Source organism: Syngnathus scovelli, chromosome 11, assembly GCF_024217435.2.
Source record: "Syngnathus scovelli strain Florida chromosome 11, RoL_Ssco_1.2, whole genome shotgun sequence".
Lineage (NCBI taxonomy): Eukaryota > Metazoa > Chordata > Actinopteri > Syngnathiformes > Syngnathidae > Syngnathus > Syngnathus scovelli.
Window position 1 is genome coordinate 10,328,570 of NC_090857.1, and position 18,366 is coordinate 10,346,935.

At 40.3% G+C, this 18,366-nt stretch overlaps 1 protein-coding gene across 5 annotated transcripts; it reads left to right on the forward strand.

The window, feature by feature from the left end:
* On the forward strand, window positions 1–17,967 carry pparg (peroxisome proliferator-activated receptor gamma). Of its 5 annotated transcripts, none has more exons than XM_068652461.1 (9): window positions 1–508; window positions 10,962–11,252; window positions 11,449–11,615; window positions 12,420–12,558; window positions 13,355–13,554; window positions 14,834–14,951; window positions 15,063–15,235; window positions 15,456–15,699; window positions 16,534–17,967. In XM_068652461.1, exons 1-9 carry the CDS (start codon window positions 427–429, stop codon window positions 16,779–16,781), a joined length of 1,662 nt encoding a protein of 553 aa, XP_068508562.1. In that variant the 5' UTR covers window positions 1–426; the 3' UTR covers window positions 16,782–17,967. The 5 variants fall into 5 exon arrangements, with proteins under 5 accessions (XP_068508562.1, XP_049589942.1, XP_049589944.1 ...); XM_049733985.2 differs by having other exon boundaries at window positions 2–895; window positions 10,965–11,252; XM_049733987.2 differs by having other exon boundaries at window positions 2–577.
* Window positions 17,968–18,366: the final 399 nt, after the last annotated feature.

Below are 18,366 nucleotides of genomic sequence, written 5' to 3' on the forward strand. Positions count from 1 at the left end.
TAGACAGCAAAATATTCTCGAGGGAACACGTGTAATGAATTTCAATCAGTCGAACTTTATGAAGAGTCTAACTGCGGACTAGTATTAAGTATTAATTTTGTTGTTGTTGTTGAATACTGTTGCGGATTATTCCAATCCCATTGTTGAAGTAAATAGTCAAGACTCCTACAATTAGACTGAAAACTTGACCTCTACATTCCCAAATACCTTAAAAAGTGTCTTCACTAAGATTTTATCAGTAAAGGATCCCAGTACCGGTTTAGTTAGTAAAATGAAACGGCAACAGTTGTGAGTTTTCACAACTTGAAAAGGCAACCCGGAGCAAACGAGCCAAACTCGTTTAATTAGATTTACATCGGCGGGACACAACGACTGCTTGTTGTGTAATTGTGTGCAATTGGCGCTCCAACGGCGTCTCCGAGATGTATGCGAGGAGGAGGGGCAGAGGCTGACAAGAGGCCGGCAGTCGGATCAGTGGAGGCGGCCACAGCTGGGAGAAGCCACCGTGGTGAGGAACAGGAGCTCCACAGGGAAGCAAAGAGGAAGCAGATTTTAATGCATGCATAAATAAAACCGGGTCAGTTATTTTTTGCACATCGGCGAAATAGGTTGTGATTTCTGATTGTATTGGGGGAAAGTTTTTTTTTTTTTTTTTTTTGACGGATTCGAGCGGTACTTTCAGGGTGGCTTTACCCGTCTGCAACTCACTTGGTTGGGCGAGGCGTCCACCGGGATACGGGGGTGGTGGGTGGCGGTGATGGGTGTCTGGGGGGTGCGGTTAAAGGACGCGCCAGTGGCAGCCAGTCAGGTGCTCCTGGTCCATACTTTGAACGTGACTTTGACATGCAAACACCAAGCAGAGACTTTAACCATCAAGCTGATCGTAGTTATTTAGGTAAGTTTGCTTTATTTGTGTTTCTCTTTCACGTTCATGCGATTCGATTATCTGTCGTATAGTGGAGATGTTGCGCAATCTTTTTTTTTTTTTCCAACAGTTTTGTTGAAAGTGTTTGATTGGTCATCATGAGTCATCACAATGTGGATATGCATGAAATCTGCTGAGTCACTTTAGATTGGTGACTTCTTTCTTTTCTTTTTTTGCCTTCATGCCAGAAATGTGCTGCTTTCGAAAATATTTCCCAACACCAGGGCCACCTATTCAGTGACCTGCTACTATCAAATATTGGGGCCCTCAACCTGTCACCATCCTGGGACCCCAATTTTTGCATGGTATTTTAGCAAAAACAAATCAAACAAAGAAATAAACAATCCACCAAAGAGCCTTCTAAAACACATTTGTGATTTGAAAATGAAAAATTAAATTTCAGATCATTATATTCAGAAAGTGAGGAGGAAAGTCACGATTAATCAGGATTGCCCTAAATAATTAAGAAAATACATTTGAATAGTAAAAAAAAGGGACATTTGAGGTGGATCAAATTGAGAAATTCTGAAATCAGAGTTCTTAATTCACTCAAGGTTTATATGACAAGGACCCTCATCACAAATTCACTGCCAAAGACATGGGGCATATTTTTACATTTCAAAAGCAGCGATTTCTCCACATTTTGGAAACTTTTGTCCTGAGGTATGTGCGTTCAAGCTACAAATATTTTGCTGAGGATCTCTTCCATATCTACCATATCTACAGATGGACCAGTTGGAACATGCAGTTACAGATTGCAGTTTGTAAAATAGTGTTTCTTTTTTTAAAGTTTTGTGTTTGCGTAATTCAACTAAAGGAACTCTGGAGTTAGTCCTGGCAAAGAAAAATTGATGAAGGAAAAAAGCCTCAAAGATTGTGTGGTATAAAGGAAAATAAGAAAAGCCCAGAAGGGAAAAAACTAAAATTCATTTGATTAATGTAATTCCATGTGTCTGATTTGTTGGAGTTTAGCTGACTGTTAGCGAGAGATGGGATTCATCTTTGATTGGTTGCAAGCCAACCGCAAGACCCTTATAGGAATAGTTTTAGAGTGGAAGGAAGCTGGCGCTTGGGGAAAATTGACATTTCTCTGACCGTTGAAAATGTTAAAATTACTAAACAGCATGCCTGTATAAATGATAGAATTTGGATTTTTTTTTAGAATTTTAATTTTTCTTAGGTTTTGCCTAGTAAAGCAGCACTTAAACCAGTCTGTTGTGGCGCTGTTACACAATTGTGTTCATTTTGCCAGAACGTGTCGCAACGACCGGCAGGTGCAGCTGTGTTTTGTAAAAAGTAGTAAAGGAGCCGTTCAAACTTGCACTGCTAAAAACAGTCAATTGGTCCAAATGACGCTACCGTTTCCATTGAGGATGACATCAGCAGCAACATCAAACAATCATTGTTACAAAATGGTTGTTTTTTTTGCCAGAAGATTTATTATCACTGTTGTCAAAATATCCTGTAATAATGTAAACAAAAAAGAAGTCGATTGCTCACATTCATGGAAAATTTTACTGGGTGTTGGTCAGAATGATTAAGAAAAAAAAAAATGAACTGAAAATTTCAGCATTGATGTAACAGGTCTATTTTAAATTAGGGGAACTGATTATAGATACTGAGGAATAATCTTTTTTTAGACGAGGTTAAAGGACTCCGAATGATTTGTTGAAACTCTTTATTAGCTCAATTACTACAAAGTGTGACAATTGTATTACATTTTTAATACAACAGTTTGAATTTTGAAAAATAAAAAGAAACATTTTCAATTAATTGGATTTTTTATCAGTCTTTGAGAGAATTTTTTTGTTTTTAATTGTTATATTTTTTCACTGCATTTCATTACACGTCAATTATGTACGGGAATTTGGACCAAACCAGTCTCAATCTTCTGTAATTAGCGTGGGATGAAAAAATTTGCCTTGTGTGTGTGTCCGTGTGTTTGTGTGTGTGTGTGTGTGTGTGTGTGTGTGTGTGTGTGTGTGTGCGTGTGCGTGTGTGTGTGTGTGTGTGTGGCGTGAGTGTGGCGTGAGTGAATGACTGAGACTTTGCTCCGCCGTCATAAATGAAGGGAGTGCCTCAGATAGCATCCTATCGTATGTTGATGTCGCCACCTCACATGGCGTGCTTCACTAGACATATTTGCATTTCTATCTCTTCCACAGCGCCGATAAGCAAGATTAATAGAATGCAAACAAACACGTACGCCAGCTGACAAGTTGTGGGCCGTGATTTAATTGTGACAGTTTTTGCGGAAAACCAACCTTTGATTTACTTTATCAGGGGGCATTAAGATCTTATTGATTTAGTGAAGGTTTAAGGTCGGAGTTTTATTTATTTGTTGTTGTTTTTTTTTTTAAATTAGATGTAATTATTAACAGCAAAGGCTAGTCATGTAACCAATTCCAGTCTTCTTACAACATTGAAAAGCATATTTTCTTGGAAAAATGGAATTAAATTTCTAGTATCATAATAATAGCTTCCCTGTTTGACCATTTCCCAGCCAGGGAAACTAAAATTTAGGTTCTGAAGGGGCCACATAACAGGGAACAGACATGGCAACATCTTTACTGGTGGCCAGTGGATTTGGAGTTCCCCCTCTAGGTAATTGCACGCCCACCAGCCCCTTCCAAGTGAAGCTCCCTACTGACTTCCAAAGAAAAGAGCCAGCAAGAAAAGGAAAGGGTCCTCATTTAATGACATATAGTGGACATAAAAAGTCAACACCTTTTTTACATGCCTGTTCTAAGGCCAGTTAGTTCTGATATAAAAAAAAAAAAAATGATACAGCAAGAAATGCGTAAACGATGTCAGGAATCAATTGGTGTCGTAACAACATGAAAATATGTTTTTAAAGTGAAGTATTTCTCTACCAGTGGACTTGAGCATAGTTTCAACAGAAGCAGAGTACAGTAGCCTTTGTTCCACTTTCCTCTCGCTATGGGAATATAATAATTCAAAATCACGCATTGATTGGGTCAAGCCCCATGTGTCTTCTGGGACTGATGAAGATTTTGTGTGCCCGCGGCATTACTGAAGCGTGTGTTGCCATGGATGCATGACATCTCTCGGTTAATACTTGCCCTGCTCCGGGTCACGCTTGAACTGGATCCTATCCCAGCTGACTTTTGGCTAGAAAATTAGCCACTCAATGGCAAATTTACCAAGATGTCAGGTAAATTTGTGAGATGTATTATTCTGATGTATTTTGTCATGGCCTCAAATCTGGCATCATCTTTCTGAAAACGGGTGCACATTCTTGACGGTGATATCTGTAATTAAGACAAGGGGGCTATATTTTCGTAGATGAAGTAAAAACCGGCATTTTCATTTTTGTGCTCGAACGAATTTATTGTCTGAGAATCTGTTCTTGCGGTTCTTCAAGAGCATAATCCGGCACACCTGACAATTTGGTGACTAGACCTTAGACCAGCTAAAGTTGTGGCGTAATGTGATTTTGGTGGATTTCTCTTGAATGGCCTGGAATGACCTCGTAACAAAATGGATTCATTTATGCCTTTCACCAAGCTTGTAATTTAACCGCATAATATCGATTTATCATGGAGAAGGTTCTAGTCAATTCAGGACTAAGTCCATTTGGTGAACTGATTCAGATTGATATCTACCTTGAACTTTTGTGTTTTCCAACTCCCATTGCTTAGTTAACGTCATCTTTTGCCATGTTATTGTCTTGCGGACGCAGCCCCCTCGCATCTTTTCCTCAGCATTTCGAGGAACCAAGGCACGAGCCTTCCCGTATTCTACCTCAGGCCATTCTTGCCACGTTATCTCATCTCGCTCCTTCCCATCACGAGACATTGCAGCATTTGGATTGGACTCAGCTCAAAATCAACCTGAATTGAACTTTTGTGACCTCAGTTCAACGATACATTTTGTATACAATACACACACAGTCTTCAAGGCCATTTCTCTTTGCGACTGTGTGTGTGTGTGTCTGTGTGTGACCTTGACGACGTGCGCCACTCCTTCCCCTAATCCACGAAGGAAGTGTTTGTGACTCAAGGGACTCATCAACCATTAACTCATAACTATTTAAAGGAATTGGAGGAAAGTTCACGTCCTCGAATTATTGTGAAAATTACCGTTACCCATACACACATATGTCAATTCTGAGGCAGTGTCCAGGTAGTCTTGCCAAATTCTTTAAGACTGTTCCCCGACCCCCCCAATACACACTTGTGATGATCTCGACTAAAATATGTTTATGAAAAATAGAATACAAATACAAAACAAGTTGTTCAGTATTAGCCACACTTTCACATTACATGCCCATGCATGCACCTTCTGCATCCTCGCATGTCTTTGTTTGCATTAAGGGGGTGAACTTCAGTAACCCTGCGGTCCTGAGGACACACCTTACGGTCCAGTCACATGTGTGTATGTGTGTGTGTGTGTGTTTGGACCTGGAAAACTCAATCCGCTCTATGACAATGGAAATGTGTTTTTGTTCATGAGACAATAAATTGAAGCGATAAAACATCAGTCCAGGTGCTCTTACAGTATCCTTGTTGATGTTTGGAGCTGTTATATATATACGCGTTCATCTTTGCCCCCTCTGTGTCAAAATAAAAAAAAAAGTGTGTGAATGATTGACAGCGGCAGACGAATGACAGACCGTCTGCCTTGTCGAGTTTTGTTTCCTTAAAAAGTTCAGCTTTTTATAATAACTAATTATTTCCTCTCACTCCTCTGCTGAATGTAAAAGTTGCTTTTATAATGTTAAAATGAATTAAATTGGCACAGGGTCACTTATGTCATATGTCACTTGCGTAATCAAATAGATGACACAAGAGTTTTTTACAAAGCAAATAAATCTCAATTTGACAAAAGTAAATATTTTTCCTTTTGCTGTATACTAAAATCAGTTTGGGTTCTCATCAGGTCATCTGGATTGGATACGCTGACATTATTTGTAATGCACCACAAATTTTCAAATGAGAAAATTTATTGGGAGATTTTTACTGTTCAAGTGTCATTGTTTAAAATGGCAAAATTTCCAAGCTCAGTTTCAGATTTGGATGATTTGTATTTGCCAGAGGGCAACCTAATATGAAAACTTAAGAGCTGTCTATCACAAACAAATAGTTGTAAAAATGGAAGTCAATTGAAGACATTACACTCAAACAAATTGAGAGCCGTAAAGAAGAAAAAAGCAATTCTGTTATTTATTTCGTCAATTAATCGATTAATCAGATGCCATAAATCAAACAATGCTTTAATATCCATTTCTTTATTCAAAAAGCAGGACATTATTTCAAAATGACACATATCAATCTCCGGTGTCGTGATATTGTATGTTGAGAGGTCGCCGCTGTCACACGGACACCGAGTGACTGCGAGATTGGCGGGAGAGAAGTGCAACCAGAGAGGCAGCGTCAGGTCGCCTGTCAGACCAAAGCGACAGGAAGTTGGCTGCATCTCATGTCTGACACTTCTCGCCCACACTTGCACTCTTAACATTTTCATTTTTATTATATAAATCCTCTTTTTTTTTTAACATGTTTGTTCATTCAATGACATTGTGTAAGGCCATGCAGCAAACACACACTCCTTATATTATAGATTAGTAATCATAGAGTCATAACCTGAGCACATGATGCTGAGCTGTCTGAACTTCTGCTGAGCCCAGACTGTCAAGGAGAGAAAATGTGTGTGGGGGAGTGTGTGTGTGTGTGTATGTAGTTCCCTTTCTATCGGTCATCACTTCCTGAGGAAAAGCATGACTGCGTACACGGACACACACACACACACACACACGCACACACACATACACATTCGCAGGCATGCAAACCTCCTCTTCACTGTCAGTTGTTGGAGTGTGAGCTCATGGTTAACACTGAATCGATAAGGACAAACAGGGTGAGTGGAACATTGTGTGAGTGCGTGTGTGTGTGCATGTGCGTGTGTGTGTGTGTCATTTATGTCATTGTAGTGCTTGAGCTACTGTTTTTATACAGTTTATCCTCATTCCACCTTGTTGTGATTTCATGTTTTCATTTGTCAGCTTACTCACTGACATGTTACGCAGATGGTCTGGTAAAGTTTCCAAGAAATCTACACAAATTTATGATCATGTTTAATTTGCTGCTTTAGCTCTGTTTTTGCAAAACTGCTGATTCTAGAGTGTATATATAAATATTTTTAAGTGTGCAGAAATTCTTCTGTTGATGATTAAATATGCAGCAGAGCAGACTGACCTGCGAAACAAACTTAAGCGTGCAAATGAATGACTTGGTTAACAAGTTAGCCAATTAGTGTGAGTGGTGGTTTGTGATTGACAGGTGACCAATCCAGGGTGTTCCCCCTCGCTCAAAATCAGCCCAGCAAATTATTTGATGTATTGATAATGAAGAACAAAAATCTTCTAGCGGAGTAACTATTAAAAACCGTGTATAATACATTTATTTTACAATCCTTGTCTTCATTCTTACTTTTCTGTTCTGTTGATAACATTGAACAACTGCCAATGCAAACAACATCCTGTATCATTTCTGTATGTCATTGCAATTAAGAAATACAAAATGACAGTTCTTAAAGTTTAGACCATCCTTCCCTTTTGTGTGATTATAACGTTACACTCCTTTTTGGCGCATTTTCAAAGCAGTATGTCCTCCCCCTCATCCTGACCTCGGTGACCGTGTCACCCTCCGCTTTCCGATCATTTCAGAACATGACACCAATCGGAAACATCAAGAGATCAGACAGTCGGGGCACAGTTTCACTCCGAGGCGATGTTGTTGGTAGTTTCCAAACCACACATCCTGACAAGCTTTTCAACCCCGTCGCAGTGAATTCAGTACCAACAGAGCAAGTGGGTGCTCGATAGGCCAGGCTTTATTTTTATTTTTTTTGTCGCACTGATATTTGATCAGGAGTGGATGGGGGGAAAACCCTGTCAGGTTAAGTTGCCTGAAGTTAACAACAGCCACTAATGGGCTCTCTTAAAATTGCTTAGACATCATTATAAAATAATATAACATAGACATTGATAAACATTCTGTCTGTTGTGGCAGAAGATCAGCCAGGTTGGTTTGGATGTAGCACGTAAAGGTATACCTAATGAAGCGGCTGTCGAGTTAAACGTTTCCCCCCTCCCCATTTTAACGATGGACACTTGTGTCATGTCGGACTGACCGTGCAAAAATTAGAACGCTGAGTTGTTTCAAAGGTAACGATTGACGCAGAAGAGGCTTAGTCAGTACAAACCACATGCAGCGTGAATTTTTTTTTTTTTTTTTTTTTTGAGGAAGTGGCACATCTTGTTACTACTTTCCCTTCTCATGCCATATTCATTGAAAAGCAGTGTCATGAAAAAGTTTTTGCATTATTCATGATTTTTTTTTCGTGGGGTGGGCATATTTTTCACATGTAATGTTTTGGATTGTAAAGCCATTTTTTTTTTGTCTTTGGAAGATATTTTAATATCGTAATAATTGAAAACTGTCACCTACTGTGGAAAACAAAACATATAAGGGAGGGAGCAATAACCTTTTCACTTTTACTATACAAGCTTTTGGCCAAAGGGTTAAAATAGCTAGCAATGTTTAATGATGAATATTTTGTGATTTAACACATGTAAAATAGGGTGTGGCCGATATACATTTCTTTGTCAGTTTCATGGCTCGCCTCTTAATAGAGCTAGGGCATTGTCTTTTTTATTATTAAAGGTGAGGCGATAAGGGCAGCATTGAATGCTGCAGAACCGGTTCTTCATTTTTGCCTCCCTTGCATAATACACATCTGGCTTTGGTGTCGACTTCTCTCCTGTGTGTTTATATTGTTCCTTCTTCATGGTTGAATGTATGCGTGGGTGGCGTTTACGCCCCTTTCTCAATGCATGGCTGACACATAGACACAAGAAACTACCACACCTGCATTCACACCCAGGGTGAATTTATCAATGACAAAAATCTAAGCTGTTCAGTCTCTAATCGTAATTCTGGATTGCCGTTTGTTTTGTTCACGAAGTAAAATTTAGACCCGATCAAGTTTTTGGTAGAATAAGAGAGCCTGAACTCCAGCAAGATGGAGCAATCCTGATTTGGACTGTTAATTGGTTTGATTTCTTTATGTGAAATCCTGACAAAAATATAAATCATCAGGTGTTGTCATTTTTGCAGCTGCCTTTTTGCGCTGTGGCTTAAAAGCTTTATTTTTGAAAACTCAAATAGTTTTTAACCTAAAATGATTTAATAATTGGAAGAAATGAAACTTGTAAGTCAAGGTATCACTGAAATTGTGACAGTTGGCTTGACCGTTGGCCTTTTTGTTATGTGATGTCATGACTGAGACAAAGTCCTCCTACAAGGTGCACCAGTTCTGACATGTGGCAAGCCAAGACCTGGGGCGACACACTCACAAACGACAAAACCACACTCATTTTTCATCTTTTATACCACTTTGACAGTGTGTTTGCTCGCAGACGCACGCACGTTTCATTCATTCGTTGCATCGTGCGGTCACGGACTCATGAACAGAAAAGGTTGTTATGATCGCCATGTGATTAACGAGATTCTCAAGCTGCAATGCTTTGACTTCCTCATCTTGAAGCTTTCTATCCCCCAAACATGTTTGCAAACTTCGGGCGTGTCTATTTTCAGTAAGGATTTGGCCGACAGCCTAAAAATGGACAAATATCCCGCTTTCTCCAGCTATAAATAGTCTGCTTTTTTTTTTTCCTTCAGAAGGTGATGGAAGCTGAAAGTTGCACACAAACACAAAGCTGCAACAATGTCACTGTGATGTGAATTCTAAGTAGTCCTAACCTTGTTGCCGCATTCCAAAGCTGTAAAAAAGGAAACAATAAGGTAATTGACAAAAGAGGATGTTTTTTTTTCCAGCCCAGAGCTGTGCGATCCATTTTTATAGCTTCACTACCTCCGTCGTCTTATTTTAGTTGTTGCATAATTCAGCTCATTCATTGTTGTTGTTTTTTTTGGGGGGGGTCCATTCAGGCATTTTTTAGCAATGTTTATCGGAAGTTTATTTTCAGACTAGGTAGTACAATCCTATTGATTATTTCTAACCTTTCATCGCAGTATTTCACGCTCTCATAGTTGCATAGGCCACAGTGGACTTTCAATTTTTTTCCTCAAACCAGAAACAAATGACGTCATCACTCCATCAATTTCCAATGTTGAATTTTTAAAATGGTCCTGTTAGAAAATATTGCCAAACGGGTTCTAAAAGCTTACTTTTCTCAACAGGTTTGCATTGTTTTGTGTTGGGATATGAAGAGTTTTAGCTCAAAGCTGCATGCTTTACTGGCTCTCTATTGAGTTGTGTTTTTTTCATGAGATATCAGTTTTCCGGACCCACTTTTTGTTATAGTCTTCTTCCAAAGTAAGCAGATAAAAAAAAAAATCATCAGTTTATCTTACTGCCACTGCCTTTAAATTGAGTGCTGTTCTTTTCACACCGCTAGATATGAAAACAAAATGAGTGACTTATTTCACAGGTCACTGTCACAAACTGTTGTTTGTGTATTCTTGGTTTGGGCAACTTCTGAGCAAGCCACCCGAACATCAATAGGAGGTTCGTCTTGTTCCGACTGTGTCCCAAACTAGCTCCCTGTGGAGCAGATAACAAACTGCAGGGATGGAGTCCAATACTACTATTTCAATTTTATGTATGCACTTTTTTTTTTCCGTGACACAAAACATGCATCGTTAGCATATGCATGTGAGCATGTCCACATCTCCCAGTTGACACTTCCTCCTTATTTTCTTATCTCTTCACCAGCCGTCCCCTCTCCCCACATTTGTTTTTTCTTCCATGTTTTACATTCTTTTTTGCTGTTTTTCTTTGAAGCAAGGACATATGCGGTAAACACGGAATTGTTGTATCGGCGAACACGTCAATGATCCCCCGGTTCTCTCTCTCTCTCTCTCTCTCTCTCTCTCTCTCTCTCTCTCTCTCTCTCTCTCTCTCTCTCTCTCTCTCTCTCTCTCTCTCTCTCTCTCTCTCTCTCTCTCTCTCTCTCTCTCTCTCTCTCTCTCTCTCTCTCTCTCTGCAGCAGACATGGTGGACACCCAGCAGCTCCTTGCCTGGCCCGTGGGCTTCAGTCTAAACGCCACCGATCTGCCCGAGTTGGATGACAGCTCCCACTCGCTGGAGATGAAGCACCTGACCACGTTGGACTACGCCTCCATCTCATCCTCATCCTCCTCCCTGTCGCCCTCGCTCTTGTCTTCTATGACGTCCGTCGGCGTGGCCTATGACCCCAGTCCGCCGCAGGGCGACGACCACCTCACCAACCTGGACTACACCTGTATGCACAGCTACAGGACTCACGCTGACTTGCACAGTACGTTATAACTGACTCCTGATTTGTGTGAACCAGGGGAGTCCAAAATACGGCCTGGGGACCATTTGTGTTCCATTCCAGCTTTTTTATGTGCACTGCGCAATTTTGAAAAATTTTAAGAAGAATGTTGTTCAGGTCCTGATGATCAATGTAGATTTTTTTTTTTTTTTGAGCCATCCGAACTTCTTGCCGACAGATTCTATCAAGCTGGAGCCAGAGTCACCCCCGCAACACACTGACAGTCCGCCACTCTCCAAGCTCCAGGACGACGCGTCTACAGCCGCTCTCAACATCGAGTGTCGGGTGTGTGGAGATAAAGCTTCCGGGTTTCACTATGGTGTCCATGCCTGTGAGGGATGCAAGGTAGGACACACTTAAGGAAGAAAAGAGTGAAAACAAAATCCCCAAGATTTTAGATTTTGACTCTGGACGTTTGACTGTATTTTTAACTTATTTGTTAAAATAACCATTCGTCTATTCATTTAAAAAAAAATCATATTAAAAAAAACCCATTTAAATTAGCTTCTTCCCAAATTAGTCTCTTCCCACTTTAACACACTTATCGATACATCTAGCCCTGCACCATTTTTGCATAGTTTACAAGTTTAATATTGTTTAATAAAATATGACATTGTTTGTTGCCTTCCAAGGCATAGTGTAAGGAAGAGTCATTGTTCTTAAGTCTCAAGGGGGGGGGGGGGGGGCTCACTAGAGGTCAGCCAAGGAGGCAAACACTTCTTTAATTGTTTTAAAAAAGAAAACATTCTTTAATAAGGTGGGGTTTCACTGCCCCCCCTAACTTCCTCCTCCTTTAAATAACACATGATTTTAAAAAAAAGGAGAGCAGCTGCTGCCTAGGAAGAAGAGGAATGTGGCTTGAATACAATGTGTCCCACCAGAAAGTATCATGACCGCTGACGTATTTCCTAAAGAACTTATAAGTATAGTAAATGTCTCCCTCTATTAGACACGTCAGTTTCCCATAAGGAAACAAGTAGGAATTGTAATATTGTCACTTCATTCATATTGCTGTTCGCACATTTAAGAGTCAACTTCTCAGTTGCTAACCAAAACAGCTGCCCCCATTTAATCACATTAACCTTTTCAATTAGATGCCTGAACCAAGAACATAAAACGCAACCATAATAATTCTTTGTGTCTTTTAAGGGTTTCTTCAGACGCACCATCAGGTTGAAGCTGGTGTACGATCACTGCGACCTCCACTGTCGCATTCACAAGAAATCCCGCAACAAATGTCAGTACTGTCGCTTTCAGAAGTGCCTGAACGTCGGCATGTCACATAACGGTAAATTGGTTGCCCTCTATTTCTGTTATCTGGGATTGGGAATGTGAGGGATCATTTTTTTACTCAAAATATGTCAAATTTTGACATTTAGCATGTAGCTTTATTTACAGTCACAACTCCAATTTGCCACATTTGGTCTTTTTATTATTTGTATTTAATTTAATAATAACTTCTGATATGCACCCGTCTCTCATTTTTCACCATCATCACTCCATATCACATTTCTTCTGTGTATGTGCAAGGCTGTATTTTTTATTTTTTGACACGATCAATAATTGACATGCAGGGTGAATAGACCGACTCTGATTTGCTTTGTCACCGTTGCGGGCTCGGTGCCCAGTTGTTTGGTTTGTAAAAAAAAAAAAAAAAGTGGTGGCCTTTCACCTCCCAGTTGGACGCAACTACTTGGAATTGAATGAAGGGATGATAAATGACATTTCATTGTCGTACTAAATATGCATTAAGGCCAGATTTTCTAACGTATGACGTAATTTAATTTGCATGTGCCACATGTATCATCATGTGTACATAGAAAGCAAACTGACACTGAGATAAGTTTCATAAGATGTTTCATAACATGTTGTTTATGTTATTTCATAACACATTATTTATGTTTGCGGCCATAAGTCGAAAGTCCACCATTTCATTACCATGAGGGAGAGCAATGGCCTGTTCATCACTACTTGCACTTTTAATCCAAATTACAATTCAGATTGTTGTGATTTGTATCTGTCTGACTTCTAACAAATTCCTGCGTTGTCTTTTTTTTTTTTTTTTTTCTCATGTCATTTCACAGCTATTCGTTTTGGCCGGATGCCCCAAGCCGAGAAGGAGAAACTACTAGCGGAGTTTTCGTCCGACATGGAGCACATTCACCCGGAGGCGGCCGATCTGAGGGCCTTGGCCAAACATTTGTACGAGGCCTATCTCAAGTACTTCCCTCTTACCAAGGCCAAGGCCAGGGCCATCCTCTCTGGCAAGACCGGAGACAATGCGGTAAGCGGCGCTCTCAGTCTTACATTCTTCACGACGATACTTTTACAATGGGACATTGTGTATTAGTACTATTTTGTAGAAGCTGCTGTTGAACTGAACGGCAGAAATCAAAAACAGGTGTTTAATGCATGAATCCAATTTGCCATTGCAAAGATTCCTATGGGATGTGGCCTCTAAGCTTTGTGTCACATCAAGATTTGTGTCTTCACCAGGTTGTAATAGAGAAGCTGCAAGTGTCACAAAAAGGCTAGATGTCCTTGGAAATATATAAACAAAAACACTTAGTTGGTACACAGCAAGTTGTGCAAAAGTGCCACGCTTGCACTAAGTGTTGCTCTAATCGACAAGTGTTCTCACTGGTTTCCCCATGTCTTGGCTCTCACATTGCAGTGGTCACGCTGTATAACAGGAAACATGGATCTGCACAAGTTTCTTTGTTTTTATCTATATCCAGATGGTGGAACACACTGTTCAGTCATAACTTTTGTTTTTGTTGTACGTAAACCAAAATTTACTGTAATGCAACAATGACTACTGACTGTTATGCTAATCATGCGTGTGATGTGGCATTGCTATGGCAACTGAACTTTTGAGTACTAAATCGTGACCGATCCTCAGAATTGCAACAGTGAAGATAGTTGAATGCACATGCAGCCATGATTATTGTGAATTCCTGTGTAGTTACTTTCATAGTGATTATTGAGTTTGGTAGCAGAGAAGCAAGAGTAACAGAAGCTTTATCTGTTGCTTGTTTCTGTCAAGTTCAAGGCTCATCAGTTAGCTTGTTATGACTGTCGGTGACAGTGATAGCCGCCAAATGGTTCGCAATCATCTGTTTGTTGCAGGGAGTCTCACTGTGGTTATTCTCTAAAACTCTTGTCAAACTCAATTGGACAGGGAGCTAGAACTCAAAGAGCACCTGAGGTCACAGGCCGAACACAATAAAATTTGCTTGAGCAGATTAAACGTAATGTTTTTGAAAATGAATCTGAATCAAAATTGACAGGGAGTCGCACAACAACAACAAAAAAGAGGGAGTGGAGGAAAAAAGTGTGTCTGCCCTTGTGAGACGACTTTAATTTGCGCAATAACTGCCTACCGGGAGTTTGGTGCTCGGGTTTATTGAGTCCCGTTTACACTGACTAAGTGCCAGTTGTGGTGATGTTTTAACGAGCACCATGTTCCTGAACAGTGTGTTAAGTCATTGGGTCATCTGTGAATCTGCTTCTCATTCCTTGAGTCATTCATTTATTTGTCTTGACTCTCTCGTGTCTTGCAGCCTTTTGTCATCCATGACATGAAGTCTCTAATGGAGGGGGAGCAGTTTATCAACTGCAGGCAGATGCCCATTCAGGAACATCAGCAGCAGATGTCCCCTCCTTCCTCCACAAATGGAGGTGAGCCACTTTGAGGGTTGCACCTACTATAGCAAAGTCACACAAAGATACATTTTCAAAACAAATAGAGTAGAAGAATGGTACACCCCACTTTTTTTTTTTAATACGCAGGTGCTCTTCTGGGGTCGGAGTACAGCTTCGTGGGAATGACGAGCGGAACGACTAACGCCGTCGAGCTGCGTTTCTTCCACAGTTGCCAGTCGCGCTCGGCCGAAGCTGTGAGAGAAGTGACGGAGTTTGCCAAAAGCATCCCGGGATTTGTCGACCTGGATCTCAATGATCAGGTGAGAAGCAAAGCTTCCTCTGATATTTCTTTAGTTTCTTTTTATTTCTATTTCTAATTTATTTATTTATTCATCTATTTATTTATTTGTTTTTTAATTAATATTTATTTATTTCTCAATCATTACTACATATGCATGACTCCAGTGCATTTCCACTTTGCTGCTGGAATTTCCCCAATCTCTATTTGGATTCTATTCTGTTCTGTTTTGATCTTCCCAGGTGACGTTGCTCAAGTACGGTGTGATAGAGGTCCTCATCATCATGATGGCGCCCCTTATGAACAAAGACGGCACCCTGATCGCTTACGGACAAATCTTCATGACGCGGGAGTTCCTCAAGAGTCTCCGGAAGCCCTTTTGCCATCTACTGGAGCCCAAGTTTGAGTTTTCCGTCAAATTCAACACGCTAGAGCTGGACGACAGCGACATGGCGCTCTTTCTGGCCGTCATTATCCTCAGCGGAGGTGAGGGGTCTCCAACTGTTTCCGTCAAGGAAGTTTTGAAGTCCTTTGAGGGCCATTCATGAAAAAATATGATGCAATGATTGAAGCATTTTTGGGTTAGATATTTGAGGGCAGATGAAGGGATTGTAACTTTTCCTCTGAGAATTGCATGGCGGTCCTGATCAAATGCTCTCACGCGTTGTCTGTGGCCTTATGAAGTCTGCCGTTTCAAATATTTACAGTTGGAAAGGGAATGAGGAATTCCTCTAATCAAACAGTGGAAATCTTTAGTCACATTTATAATAATTGTAAAATTTTGTTTAGTTGATAAAAGTGTGGCAAGGTGGTAAGATGTCCAGTCACTGCAAAGTTTTTCTTTAGGAGTGTTAAAAGCAAAGCAACTGAGAAATACACAAAAATTACGATTTTCATGAACGGTTATTTGGCTTAACATTTGTAGGACAAATCCAAAGTATTTTGAGTAATGGTGCTGATTAGCGCCATGGTAGAGGTCAGTCCTTGAACCCGATAAGAAGCCAAGTCCGACATTTAAGTCACTTATTAACTTAAATAGCTGTGACATAAAGATAAATTGATCATTTCTAGAATAATCTGATCATTTATTTTATATCGACTTTTATGGCCCAGCGCCCAAAGTATTCATAGTTGCCCTTCACACAGATCTTAGATAAAAATAAAAATTTTAATTTGAGTTATTCATCCATACATACACAATTGAAATAATTACAGAAAAAAAAATGGTCAAGCCATGTGCAGCGTCATTCATAACATTGTGTACTCTTCCCCCCCCCCCCCACCATGGCCACGTGTCCATTTCACTGTGCCGTTGCCCAGACCGTCCAGGCCTGTTGAACGTCAAGCCCATCGAGCAGCTCCAGGAAACTGTGTTGCACTCCCTGGAGCTGCAGCTCAAAGTCAGCCATCCGGACTCCCTGCAGCTGTTCGCCAAGCTGCTCCAGAAGATGACCGACCTACGGCAGATCGTCACCGACCACGTGCATCTCATCCAGTTGCTCAAGAAAACTGAGGTGGACATGTTACTGCACCCGTTGTTGCAGGAGATCATGAAGGACTTGTATTAGAAATGCGAGGTTGCTACAAGAGACGATTGAGAAAGAGACAAGGAGGAACGGGAAGGTCAAGAGTCTAGACTGTGCACACTCATCCCTCCCGTGGTTCAGCCTTGCAAAACCGCAGCGCGCGGTTCGAATTTGGACCCGAGAGAGTTCCGATTGGCAGGCTGGATGGACTTGCGCTGGGAGGGCAAATGTAACTGTGAACTCTACACGACGTGTTTGTTTGTCTGCGGTCTATCTACATGCTTTCACACACAAAGCACGAGAATTTCCATGATGTTCATCGATGTCATCAAATATAACTTAAAAGGTGCCATCTTGTCAGCTACATCTGAGCGATGAGACAATCAGATTGGTTACTGTCGCATATTTTCAGTGTCAGCTGACAATCAAGATCTACATGTCGCTATGTGCCTTTGGCTGCACAGTATTAAGCATACTGTACAGTGGAACCTTCAATCTTACTCTCGTTTCAGAAACCACCATTTTAAAAGGGAAAAAAAATCAATTATTGTATTTAAAAATGTTTTTTATTATTTAAAATATATGTTCATAATGGCCTTTATTATCACGCTCTACTGTATTGTATGAAAGCATGCCAAAGTATCAAAATCAAACAGAATCTAAACCGTTAACAGTATTTGCATTACAATTTTATACTTCAATTTATTTGACATTGTGCTGCTCTTTCTGGGGGTTGGACACGGGGAGCAATATAATACATACAGGTGCCTTGAGATACAAGTGACTTGACTTACAAGTTTTTTTACATTGTGATACAAAGGTGACATCAGAAGATGCATTGAACAGGAGGAGATGGCGGAGGGATTTTGAGCAAGCAGTAGGAAAAGTCGAACTGTGACTTCCTGGCTGGCTGATAAGTACAGTAAGTGCCAAGAAAACTAAGTGCAGTGTGAAAAGGCTTCTTAGATTGAAATCATATTATATTTGTACACCATCACAGCTTGAATTTTGTTGTTTGACTTCTGGCGTTTCAACTTTGGAGGTTCCACTGTACATATATAAAACATATTGTTTAATATTCCAATTTATACGGATGCAGTTTTTTGTTCAAATTATTTTTAACTCGATGCAGTTTCAGCCATGCCTTGTCGATCAATTGTGATGTTGATACAAACACAGATAAAGGGATCTGATTGGTTGTTGTAAATAAATCAAGATTATATTCTAACTTTTCTCCTGTGGAACATTGCATAAGAAGCGCAAAAACATTTCCAAAAAGAGCTTCACTAAGAAGCTCAAATCTTGGAAGGGTGTTTTACGATGGTGACATCAGCGCCTCTTAGCAAATGCATACACACCCTGGTGGTGTGATTGCAACATTCCTTTTTTTTCTTTCTTTTTTTTTTGTAGAGTTCAAAACCACATTTATATGTTTACGTAACTCGCTAGGTTCCGCTGCTATTTACGCGTCGTCTATAGAGGTGAGGTGGAAGCGTTTGGGGTGGATCACATGACAGCCATCGGGGTCAATCTGAGGACGTTCACATTAGCTGTGAGGTCATTTAAACAAGACCACACACACACAAGTTTACACAGAGCCTTATCATATTTTGTAACCATCTTCCAT